Source organism: Microtus oregoni, unplaced genomic scaffold (assembly GCF_018167655.1).
Source record: "Microtus oregoni isolate MIOR12 unplaced genomic scaffold, Mior012 000011F_ref0000422, whole genome shotgun sequence".
In the NCBI taxonomy this organism is placed as follows: domain Eukaryota; kingdom Metazoa; phylum Chordata; class Mammalia; order Rodentia; family Cricetidae; genus Microtus; species Microtus oregoni.
The window spans coordinates 33,052,617-33,065,653 of record NW_024543070.1 but is presented as its reverse complement, the minus strand read 5'-3'; the positions used below and the strand labels follow the sequence as shown (position 1 = coordinate 33,065,653).

Genomic DNA, 13,037 nt, shown 5'->3' with positions numbered 1-13,037 from the left:
TTCATTAATAACTTAAGTAATGCAGATTTTAAACAATTTATCTTTACACAACCTATATTATGAATACATCAGACACTCAAGGGCCGTGTCAGAGGGTTTCATACTGAGTCTCAGACACGCATATACATATATATTTAAAAATGGCTACTGTTGGTTAGAAGGATCTGAGATAATAATTTTTTGTTTTTTGTTTTTTCGAGACAGGGTTTCTCTGTAGCTTTGGTGCCTGTCCTGGAACTAGCTCTGTAGACCAGGCTGGTCTCAGACTCACAGAGATCCACCTGCCTCTGCTTCCCGAGTGCTGGGATTAAAGGAGTGCGCCACCATCACCCGGCTGAGATAATAAATTTTATATTTCTGCCGATAACATCTTTCCAAAGGGTGTCTATTGTATATTCACTTATTCGATTGGTCCTTAACACTGTGAATCTATCCATTCTCAGAAAGTGCTCTCCTTCTAGACCTCTACCATGCTTCCCTAAGTAGAAAGACAAAGGCAGTGTCTGGTTGCATCCAGTATTCCCATACCCTTAACAGAGAAGCAGATAACAGGTTGGGTTAATATGGATTGTTCCATGGCTGACATTTCATTTAGGATTTTTAAAAGCCACTTTTGACTGATAAACTGCAAAAAGGAGAGTAAAACTCTTAACATCTAAAACACCAGATTGTCTGGTCCTCATAGATGTTGAAATACAGAAAGCATTTTATAACTATTAATTTATTAAATCAACAATTAACTCAACATTTGTATGAAATACAGTACTTTATTAGTAAACTAAATTACAGTCTGCTAGGGTTTCATAGACTTAATTCATCATACAATTAATATTTAAATTTTGATGCAAAAAGAGAATTGCTCAGAGTTGCCTAAATAAATCCGACAATAAATACAATTTCTCTGAGATAAGTTTTGATAATAGCTTGGAAATGTTTAAAATAGCTAAAAATGCTTAATACAGATTATTTCCCGTGCTTTCTAATAACTCTCTGACACTTCGGGGAGCCTTCTCTTGATAAAAAAAAAGATCTACTGTGAACGTCAATTGTGCTTCCTAATTTAGAGATAAATTTCCTCATCTATAATTCAGCAAGGATAAGAGGAAGATGAAGACAAACAACACATATTAAGCTATTTTTAAGCTAATGACTGTAACTGCTCATTTAATGTTCTATAAGTATACTGAAGAATATAACTTACTGTGGCATTTGATGCATTTCCAAATTGATACTATTAGATCCTAAAATGTCATAATCTACATTGTTAGAGTGACATTTCTTCAAAAAGCAAAAATCACTTCACCACTCCAAATTATCATACAATGATTGCAAAAAAATAATACATTAGAGAAGATTTGCAAAACCAAATCTGGTTTATCAAAGCCATGTTTCATTTTATTCCTGTATCCAATTTCACATTAATAAAACTCCTTTCCTAACTGAGACAATAGGACTAATTACAAAACCTGAATGAAACAGAAATCTATTTTGACAACAGAAAGGAATGGGTTAAGAAAGTCAATTTAGTTTAAATGTAAAGTTTCCATGAGATATAACTTGACACATATCTGTAGTTTTCCACAAAAAATCATTCAAATATATAGTTTCTTTATAGATCAGTAAAATAACATCTTATTAAAATGTCACACCTTATTAAAATGTCCACTCATATTAAAATATTTATGAATTCACAAATCAATAATATTTAGCATGTGTTGCTGCAATAGATTAAAATTTTTAATTATTTCTATTCTTCCAGTTTTTCTTTGAGTAATTACCAAATTAATACTCAGTGTACTGAGTAGTAAGTTCCAGTATGACGCTAGCGTAGCATTGACACATGGTAAGTGTTAAACCCTGTGCCAGTTACTAGATGACTTTAAGACTCATTGGAAAAAGGTTTGAAGATGAAGAGCAGGTGAAAACCACTGAAATAATGCATCAGTATCAAATTAAGTAGCTAATATTCTTCCCAAAATACTTGGACATGTATTTGTAAATGTAAAGTATTCCCACATTAACTCAGACAAACAAAATATGTCCATGAGCCTAAGCCAGCCTGTGGCGATCGGGAGTCCAGTGTTTCTATGGACTCCTTAACCAATCTCTACAGCTCAAGATGTTGTGACCCATGTCATTCCAACAGGAGCTCCAGGAGCCCGATCTGAGGACTAAGCCTCGTAGGCTCCTGAGTGAAGACAGTGCTCCTTGGAGGAGTGGAAAATGTAGCAAGATTTAAGCCTATTTAGACACACGAAAGACTACATCTAAAAATACTTAAAAATCTATCTGAAGCTAGTCTAGGAGAGGGAAAACGATATCTTGGCACAAAAGAAAAAAAATTTTAGAAAAAGAATTCTCCCCCCGATTTTGAAGAAAATATTTAATTTGTATATACACAGTGCAGATTCCTGTTTTAAGCTTCCACAGTACCCAACTCCACCACAGAGTCTTGCATAGCGTGCAAAAGAGCTTAAGTTTCAAACATCACCAGTTTCAGCTGCAGACACGGTCCAGCCCTGAGAGGGCAATGCATACAAGCACAGAAAAAGAAGGAACAGTGATAACTTCCTGCCTACACAACACAGAAGTTCTGGAGACAAGGAGAATTTGAAGAGCTGTGATTGGTAAAGCATCCTCATCTATAGATGACGTCACCTTCAATAAGCATCGTCGCTCCTGCAAACTGCTATCCTTTTGCATCCAGGGACGCCCCTGTGTTCACTGCAGATGTCGCTCTACTAACCAAAATGTTTATTTCTTCACACATGTCTTTGCTAATGTCCTAAATTTCGGTTCCAAGTGATCTAAAAACTCCAGCCCTTCTTCCTCCTGCCGATCACTGCAACAGCCCACAGAGCCGGCCATGGAGCCTTTGCCTTCATAATGATACGAACGGACGTAATCTTCACAATGCTTGTGTTCCTCGTCTTGTCCACACAGATACACCTTCTGTGTGGAGAAAAGACACAATTTATTATGTCTTTTAAAAGACACCTAAACCGACTAGCATAAAAATGATTCTTGAATTTACCTTTTACTGTTTAATTTTTAATCAGAGTGTGTCCTCTAATGGATTCCTACATATAAAAAACGCACATGATTGGTCTATATTATATTCATTTTTAAAATATAGCAAATAAATAAATGGCCAGAGTGAACACATTTATAAGAACTAAGACTATGCATATATCACAGGAATAACTTACAACTTCCCACTTGAATAAAGGTATATCTAATTAAAATTTACCTAAATTGTTTCTTCATATATGGGGAGAAAACCAATGTAGGTTGTGGTTCTTGCATTTATACTGCTATGTAGTTGTAAGAGTCTAATACATTAATCTATATATAACATGTTATGCAGCTATAATTATCAGACACACCAATGTGGCTCACACTAGTCTGAGTAATCTGAAACAAACAAGGAAAGTACTCGGAATCCTGAGAGAGAACCTAAGATTAAAGCTCACAAATCTAGCTAGTTGATTTAGGTAGGCAAGATGTCCTAACCTTACAGATAGAATTCCAACATGCTGGTAAAATGTTGGCAATTTATGATCTGTTCGTAATACTAGTCAATTTTTCACAGATCTTTTTCTGATAATGTTTAGTGTAGAAGATATCAGTCTCTTAGTATCTCAATGGCATCCGCATAAACTAGTCCTAAAGTCTTGGAAGTCATATTTTAAAAACTGAACTTTGAAAGAGTATTTTTGCTCTGAGTTTGCGCTTGACATCAGTGTCTGCACTGGCATAAGAGATGGAAAGGTGTGTTTCAGGTGTATGAAATGGTACTTTGGGATATTCTGTTTTATAAATCATGTTGGGATTTCACGTAGTGGGCACTTGAGAAATTGGGGGACTTACTTCACCAAGCCGGGGTTGAGTGAAACTCTGCCAGTCTGTGTATGTGTATCGGCCAGTGTCTGCTGCTCCCAGCACACCTCCCTTGTTGGACTCCAAGGTGTGGTGGACACCTCCTTTGTTGGACTCCAATGTGTAACCTCCTTTGACCATCTCAATATTTTGTTGTGTTTTGATTCCTTGGCCACCAAGAGTCCCAACAGATGTGCTTGTATCACAGAATGTCTGTGCGGGGAGTCTAATATTTGCCTCCTAAAGAGAGAGTTTGAAAATCAATCAATGGCATTGAAATCAACTCTTTGCTACCATAGATAAGTCACATGCTGGCTATGCCCTTCACATGCAAAATCAGGATAATCTTAAGAACCATATCATGGACATACTGAGTCAAACTCTGTCCCCCAAGAATTCATGCATTGAGGTCCTCACTTCAAGTGCAGATGTGATCATGTTAAGTTTCAAGGAAGCCATACCAGATTAGGTGAGTATAAGGTCTAATATGGCCAGTGCTCTTACAGAAAGGGAAATTTGGATTATAAAATACACAAGAGATAATACCATGAAAATCGCTTTTTGTGGTTACAAGGCAAGGGACAAGAAGGGAATAAAGCTTAGGACATCACTCCACGGGGCCTTTGGAGAAAAGCATGACTCTGTCAATATTTTATCTCTGATTCCTACCCTATAGAACAGTGAGAACATGTGTTTTCATTGTTTGCGTCATTATATTATTGAGTGTTATCGTCATTCTTTGACACCAATATAAATGGACATGGAAAAAAAATTGTGCTGGGCACTTCAATGTCTGCCTGGTGCAGTAAGGGTCAATAACTTTTACATTTTGTTATTACTACAGAGCAATCAATTATGTTCATTGAATCACTGTAGAATTCAGTGGGATTTTAATTCTAATTACCGTCACTTCCTCTCCTGGTCCTTCAGTATTTGATACAATTAAATTTTGCTGGGCCACATCATCGGGGAAGCATTTTTTGACTGTTCTCTTTGTAGTAGTCACACAGAAACATGTAAACAGAATACCTAAATAAATGAGAAAGCAAAGTAAAATAATACTGTTTTACATTCTGGTAGATATTAAAATAATCTGACAATAAACAAAAAAATAAAAAACAAATAATTTGAAAAGAAGATTTTAAAAACTATCTGTACAGCTTTTCAGAAATCTTCACAGTCTCATAAGTAACTTCTGAAGAATTAAACATGACCTCTAAATAGTTTTAAACTGCTGCTATTGCTGTTTCATCTACAACTCAGAACCCCACTTACAAAGGAGAGACAAGTTTTTTAAAGGGCACATGCATTAACAATTATACATGTGCTGACAGTTATACATGTCATTAATATAAAGAACTGCTGCATGTCTTTCTAGACCACTGTAGCTGGAACAAGCTGTTCCCAACGGCCTATGTGTTAATGTCTTCGTCTCTACCTCAGAGTGCTACTGAGAGGTAACAGGATCTTCAAACAGTAGGCCTTAATGAGAGGAAGTCGTATCACTGGAGACACGTTTTTCAAGGGAAGAGTGGAACACTAACCTCTTCTCCCTCTCTTTTTGGTTTCTACCTGCCAAAAGGTAAGTAGCTTGGTTGGTCAGGTGCTATTAAACACAACAGAGCCTGTTAGTCATGGGTCAAGGTCTCTGAAATGGCAGCAAAGCAAACCTCTTCCCTTTTTAAGTTATTTTTTTCCAGGATTTTGTTACAATAATGGAAAATTAACACATAAGTGCTCTATAACACTTGAGTTAATACACTTTGGGTAATGATACTTACACAGTAGCAGTGCGGAGCCCAGGACCATGGAGAGAATGGCCCATTTCCCAAGGATTACTTTTGGTTTAATGTCCCTTTCCTCCTTAGCACTCATTCTACATTCGGAGGGAACTGTACAGTCACACACTCTCACTGAGAGAATATGTTTTGCAGAGAAACCATGTCTGTCTTGTATTTGGATTGGCACAGAATAATAGTTATAATTGAGATTGTGTCGTTGGCGAAGAATGGCACGTTTACCTAAAGGGAAAAGAGTAAAGAACGTATATATTAATATGACATTCCAGCAGCAACATTGCCGTGTCTTTAAGAAATTAATCTGCAATCAAAACTCTAGTGATTCCTTTTTCTTTTTTAAAAATGATATGACTTTTCAAAAAACTAAGAAAAGAGCTGACATTACTTTACACTATAAACAGATCCATCTCAGGCTGAGAGTGGTGGCGCATGCCTCTAATCCCAGTGGTCTGGAGGCAGAGGCAGTTGGATTTCTGTGAGCTCCAGGCCAAGGTCCCAGAAAAACCAGGGCTATGTAGAGAGATCCTGCCTCAAAAAAAATGAAAAAAAATTGATTTTTATATTTTCTTAAAAGATATTTAGACCAAAAGTCTAAGTGTAACATGCATAAGATAAATTACTAATGATTAATACACGGACATATGCATACATAGGTTAACAATTGATAGGTGTTACATAGATAATTGATTAAAGAATAGATGATATATATACAGATAAATAATAGATTTGTTGTAGATATATTTATAATGATGACACATAGATGATAAATATTAAGGCCTTATTATATAGCTGGGCAGTGGTGGTGCACACCTTTAATCCCAGCACTCAGGAGGCAGGCAAATCTCTGAGTTCAAGGCCAGCCAGGCTACAAAATGAGTTCCAGAACAGGCTCCAAAGCTACACAGAGAAACCATGTCTCAAGAAACAAATTATATGTGTGTGTGTTTGTGTGTGTGTGTTATTTTTCCACAATCAATAACTTCTTACAGTGCATATGTATCTATGATGACTAACCAAGGTGAAAACAAAAACCTTAAGCAATCTTGAGCCGGGATTGCTTACAAGATTTAATGTTAAGCACTTACCATCCTGTGGTTCTAGAGTCCAAAGTTTGCTGGCAGAATTATCCAAGAAAAACTGAAAAGGTGGACCATTATCAGGCCCATCTAGGTCAATGGGCTCCAGAACAGCATAATCCTTCTCCTGCTGACAAATGGTCAGGTCTTTGTCAACCTGTGGTGGGTGATCATTAAAATCTTCCAGAAGAACGACCAGTGTTCCCGTGCAGGACCGGCCAACTAGGATAAATAGAACTTAAGTTACCCCCGTAGCAAAGCAAACTGAAATTCATTTAAATCTATATTTAAAAACACTTATCATCCATTTAGCTATTATTTTAAAGTCTTGCAACTATGTATTTGCCTGATAAACATTATGAGTAGTGGATGCATGAAAAGTAGATGTTTTTATGCTACATAAGGGTCTTCAAATAAAATTTTCTCAAATTGAATGTACAGTTTTTATTTTCTTACAGAAATGCGCTAAAGATTCTTGTCCATAACACTTACATACATACAATGAGCCAGAGGGAATGTGGGGTTGTAAAAATAAAACTTGCTCATTGTAAAATAAATATTGATGATACAAACTTTCATTGTAGATAGGAGGGATAATCCACATTCTCAACAGATACACAATTTAAATGCTCTGAGATGTGTTTTTCAGAATTTTGCAAATATGTTAATATTGTACAGAAGGGAAGACGTGCTTACAAAATGGAATCTACTCTTTCTGTATGAACCATGACTAGAACTAGACTTCAAATATCGATTGTTAGATGGAAGTTTCTGTATTAAAGTCAGTTCCTGAATGAATGGAGTTCTTTATTATTAGAAAGAGTCCATGTTTTCTCTTCTCAAGTTGGGGTAGGCCCATTAACTTCCAGCATTGTGTGTGTTACTTTGGAATGAAATAAAATACTGCTTTGATATGATAGCCACTCAATAACAATTTTAAGATTTTTGCAAGAAGCTTTTAAAAAAAGAAGATATTTTATAAAGTTGAGCTCAATTGTTTCAAGTATCAAGTACACCTCAATGTTATAGGGTCCTTAGTAGTGAATTTCACAGCCCAGACTTGGAAGATTATGAGCATCTCAATATGCAGAAGAATTGCAAATATTGACATTTGCATTATTTGGGACTTGTTGGGGAAGAGCACTTGTTACTGTTTCAGAGGACCCCAATTTAGATCGTAACATATGCATTAGGTGACAAGGACAAGCATGTCATTTTTCAGTGACAGAATTCGAAGGGGGAGGACCAGAAGATGAGAAGTTAAAGAAGATAAGAAACCTGGTATCAGTAGTTACTGCACAAGCTGTTTTATGCCAAGCAAGTTTATTAGGAAATACAGTATCTTCTAGACAGTTTTTAGGGGGGGAAACAGGGCAAATTCAGCAGAAAGCTGTGCACACAAACTTAACACAGGAAAACTCAAAAGTGTCAGAGAGCAAACACACAGAGGCCTTGGAACTGTTAATTCAGCCTCTTCACAGGAAAAAAAAGCCAACTTCTCAGGAACTGAGACCCTAACTCCTTTGACACCCTGGCCACATTCCTAACCTCCATCTTGTTAAGTCTGCTCCTGGGCAAAGCCACAGAACTTTATCTTTTTATCAGGGACTTCAAAGCCCTCTTCTAGCTTCCTAAAGACAGTACATGCAAATGCACATACACACAAATCTGCATTAAACATACATGTATCAAAATCTTATCGTGATACCTAATGAAGAGAAAGTTTACCAAAGGAAAAAATGTGAGTTCATAACCAATCTAGGGAAAAAGAATAGGAATAAGAAAGAGTGAAGGCATATTTTCAGAGTAAGAAATGCTTAAGGTTCAGTATTAATAATCAAACAAGAATTAGTGGTAATAATCAAGAAACTGTCATTGCTACTCATTTGAATAATTTAAAGAACATGAGTTTAGGGGCAGGCTTGGAGGGACACTGATATTCTCATGTTCTAGGAGTATGGTTTGTAGAACAGGGTCCCCTAGACTGACCATACAGAAATCAGCCTGACAGGCAAGGATGTTGCACAGAAGAAATTCAAAGAATGGGCTGGATTCTAAAGTCAGTAGGACTTCCTAATTTATTATCTAGAAATACCTTTGAGCATCAAAACAAAGTTTCATTGTATAGATTCTTACATTCCTACACAAAGACTAAAACTCAAAAAAAACCAATTTATTCTTTATATTGCCATATGATTTTCTCATTAAAGTTTGTGATATCCTCATCTTTTTCAGAACCTAGGTTGTATTATGCCTACTTTCCACACTAAAGAACAAGGTTACTTTCTTAAATTTTGCTCTCTGCAATTTCCTCCTCTCTAAATTAGAATTACATTTTTCTTTCATCCACTGCCAGCCTTTCTATAATCTTTGCCTCTTTCTGCTTCTATATGAGTGCCTCTGAATTCTCACCACACGTAATGACATCTAAACACTCTCTACTGGTAAAACTCTCATACCATAGAGTCTTCTGAGAAAATAAAACAGTAAACCTTACATTATTTCCAAGACCAAATCCTCATCTATGATCCCCTAGTTTTCATGCCCTTGTGCTTAGAATTTAATGCATAATCAACATGTAAAAGTAACTGAGTAGGAAGAGAGCCCCGTTTCCCATCATAAATATATGTGTAAGCCACTTAGATTTCATTTTTACTTATAGGAATAACAAACATTTTAAAGAAAGAATAACAAATTTCACAGAATTGGAAAGTTTATTATGTTAATATGTTTCTCAGCTAATTCTCTCTCCGTTATTCTGTAGGGTTTTGAGCTTATAGTAAAATAACTGTATGAAAAGAATATATGTTTGAGGTGTGGAACAAAAGGAAGGAAAATATGCAGGTAGGTTACTCGGTAATGACATTCACATTTGTAGACAGTTCAAATTTTGAAACCTAGATGTTCTTAGCTGGGAGGAGGGTTCTGTAATGCTGCTGCTCCTCTCCCTGAAGAGGATGTGGTATTTTTATCCAAAGGCAGGAGAACTGAGAGGTGAGAAAAGCCTTGAGTCCAGATAGTGTGCGTGAGTCAGCCTGTTCTGTCACCACAAACAGTCAGCAGCTGGCATCTTAATTACTTAACCTTTGTTCTCTTTCAGTAGATGCAGCTGTTGCTTTAAAACTACAGCAAAGGGGCTATGGAGGCGGCTCAATGGTGAAGAGCATGTGCGGCTGGCTCTTCTAGAGGATCTAAGCTCAGGTACGAGCATCCTTACCAGGTCGCTCACAACCACTTGTAACTCCAGCTCATTGGGGAGCCAACATCTATAGCTTCTTTGGTCACCTGCACCTACATTCACATATCTATACACACACACACACACACACACACACACACACAATTTAATATAAAAAATTGTAAAAATACTATAACCTAAATAGGGGCTGGGGAATCATTGTGTGTTATTAACTTAAGCAAATTCAAGACGTGTAGAAATAGCCTGTTACTGCCTGGCATTATGTAGTTAGTGTATCTAAAAATAGCAGAGACCTTTTTTGATTAATCAGAGAAGCCAAAGAATTAGCTCTGTCTAAAAAGCCCAAGGTCACTTTCCTTTATCTCTATGAGGATTTGTCTTACATAGGGAAGTACATAATTAAAGTGAAACTTCTGTTTAACTTTTATTTCACTCATTTATATGATATAGATTTATATAATGCATTGCATAATAGTACATGTGTACACCAGCACACACTACTAGCACATTTGATATGCATGTATTTATTTAAACTATCTAACATGGTTCCAGTAGGGGCTCATTACAAAAGTTTCGAGATCACTACTTATGGTTGACAGTATTTGACAGAGGCTCTCTATAGAGTTTGTTATAGAACTAACCTTTTATTGTTGTTGCTGTTTAATTGAAAATAGGTTTTTATATGATATATTCTAATTACGGTTTCCCCTCCCCCAACTACTCCCAGATCCTCCCCACCCTCCCAACTCTGTACCCTTTCTCTCTCAATAGAAAAAAAAAACAGGCATATAAAAAAATAATAAAGTAAGATAAAATACTACAAACCCAAAAGGACAAAATAAACAGGGAAAAAAGAACCAAAGGAAACACAAGAAACACATATAGTTTATGAAATATACACATTTGCACACACAAAAATACAAAACCAGAAACCAGGTATATAATACATAAATAAGCAAAAGACCTGTAAGGTGAACATCCTGGCTGGTTCTATGTCGACCTGACACAAGCTAGATTCATCAAAGAGGAAGGAGCCTTAATTGAGAAAATGCTGGAAAATCACGATGCAGGCAAGCCTGTAGGGCATTTTCTTAATTAGTAGCTACTGCAGGAGAATCTAGTCCATTATGGGTGGTACCATCCCCGGACTGGTAGTCCTGGATTCTACAAGAAAGCAGGCCGCACAAGCCTTAAGGAGCAAGCCAGTGAGCAACACCCCTTCATGCCTCTGCATCAGCTCCTCCCTCCAGGTTCCTGGAGGCACCATGCTTTTGATCATGGTGTTTCATCACAGAAATAGTAACCTAACAAGAAGAAGAAGTAGAAGTAGAAGAAGAAGAAGAAGAAGAAGAAGAAGAAGAAGAAGAAGAAAACTTCAAAACTACCAGAGTTTATTTTGTGTTGGCCACCTACTGCCCTTAAGTTTAGTTACACCGTGAGACTCCATTGAAGAAAACTATTTTTTCCTAAGTCAGCAGTTGGAGAACTAATCCCAAACTCCACCAAAGGTGTCAGCCAACATTGGATTATTTCTTTAACAGATGCTTGGAATGAACCTGCTCTGGACTGGATTGTTTTAGGTAGGTTGAGCCTGTTCAGCAAGTTCAAGGCATCATTGTAATCTAAATGAAAGAGGAAGCAACCCAGAGATCCCTCCGGAGAAATGAATAATCCAGTACTCAAAACTAGACTTCGGTTCTTTTCTCTCAGGTAGCTTTGCTTGAGGGGTGGACAGAGGACTGAACGGTGATCTGAGTAAACTGAGCAAGCATACTGAACACATTTTTGTGCACTCTAGACTATTAGCACCACAGTGTAAACAATGTAAACAATGACTGGACAAAAATTTGACCTAGACACAGACAGCCCTTGGCCCACGTTTTCTTAGACACACATTCTATATTCACATTTTATTTGAAGAAAATATCACTCACGTGCATCCATCGCCACTACTGAAATATTGTACTGGTTGTTTTTCACAAACTTTGACTCTCTGTCTAATATTTTTAGGGTTTTCAAGTTTCCAGTGCTTTCATTAATTTCAAACCAGTTATCTTCATCTCCTACCTTCTGATACCTGGGTTTTAGAAAGCAAACAACAAATGACCAAAGAGGGGACACACTGACCATTTCTAAATACGAAATAAGTCGCTCAAGCCCCAGTGAAATTGCAGGGGCTTTTCATCACCTTATGCCGTCAGAACTGCTTGTTTCGGGGTCCATGGCTTTGTAGCCCAGGAGCTCTTGGCCGGCTGGCAGCCCGTCTTTGCTCTGAATGACTTTGACTGGTGGCTGGCACTCGGGGCCCTCATCACTATCTTTAATTTTCACAGTCACAGTCGTGGTGCACATTGTGGGAGTCTGTCCATTGGCAGCTTTAGAGAACTGGGCTTCATTAAGGACACCGATTTGCAGAATGACTTGGCGACTGGCTTCATAGTTCAGTGGCTGTGTAACAAGCATGCATCGGTCAGTCAATGTAGTGTTATAGAGAGCACAACTGATTCCAACTTTTAACAGAAAGGGAATGGTGTTCTTAGTGTTAAAATGTTACCCAAAGTCGGTGCTGACACAAAGATCAATTATTAACTTCTTAATAGATCCAGGCAGTGGTGACACATGCCTTTAATGTCAGCACTCAGGAGGCAGAGGCAGGTGGATCTCTGTGTTCAAGGCCAGCCTGGTCTACAAGAGCTATTCCAGCACAGACTCCAAAGCTACAGAGAAGCCCTGGCTTTAAAAAAAAAAAAGTTAAAATTCAATCACTTCCCTCCCTACTTTTGCTTTGAAAGATCCTATCTTTATCTTTCTATTGTAAGTTTAAACACTAATAAAATAGAGCATAATTGTTTCTAATCCAAGTAGGATCCCTGAAACAAGTTAAATTTAAAGGAAAAAGAGCAGGGAGGAAATACAGAAGACCAGGGGAAAGGGAAGAAGAATATACAGTATAATTTTATGAGAATCTTATCAAAAAGTAAATTCTTCAGAAAGCTTTTAACTACCCCTGGGAAATTAAAAGAGGAAAGGCATGCAAGAGGGAGACATAGACCCAGTGATTCAAAGAGCACCAGAGAGTGTGAA

At 37.2% G+C, this 13,037-nt stretch overlaps 1 protein-coding gene across 1 annotated transcript in view; it reads right to left on the bottom strand.

Moving 5' to 3' along the window:
* Positions 1-777: 777 nt before the first annotated feature.
* The window catches only part of LOC121453503 (desmocollin-1), a 30,824-nt gene continuing 18,564 nt past the window's right edge, over positions 778-13,037 (bottom strand). Inside the window, exons 10-16 of the mRNA XM_041660341.1 lie at positions 12,142-12,401; positions 11,888-12,030; positions 6,764-6,976; positions 5,661-5,900; positions 4,784-4,908; positions 3,871-4,119; positions 778-2,952 (exon numbers count right to left, since the gene is read on the bottom strand). Coding sequence (XP_041516275.1) covers positions 2,755-2,952; positions 3,871-4,119; positions 4,784-4,908; positions 5,661-5,900; positions 6,764-6,976; positions 11,888-12,030; positions 12,142-12,401 — 1,428 coding nt within the window. The 3' untranslated portion in view covers positions 778-2,754. The remainder of the gene's footprint in view (positions 2,953-3,870; positions 4,120-4,783; positions 4,909-5,660; positions 5,901-6,763; positions 6,977-11,887; positions 12,031-12,141; positions 12,402-13,037) is intronic.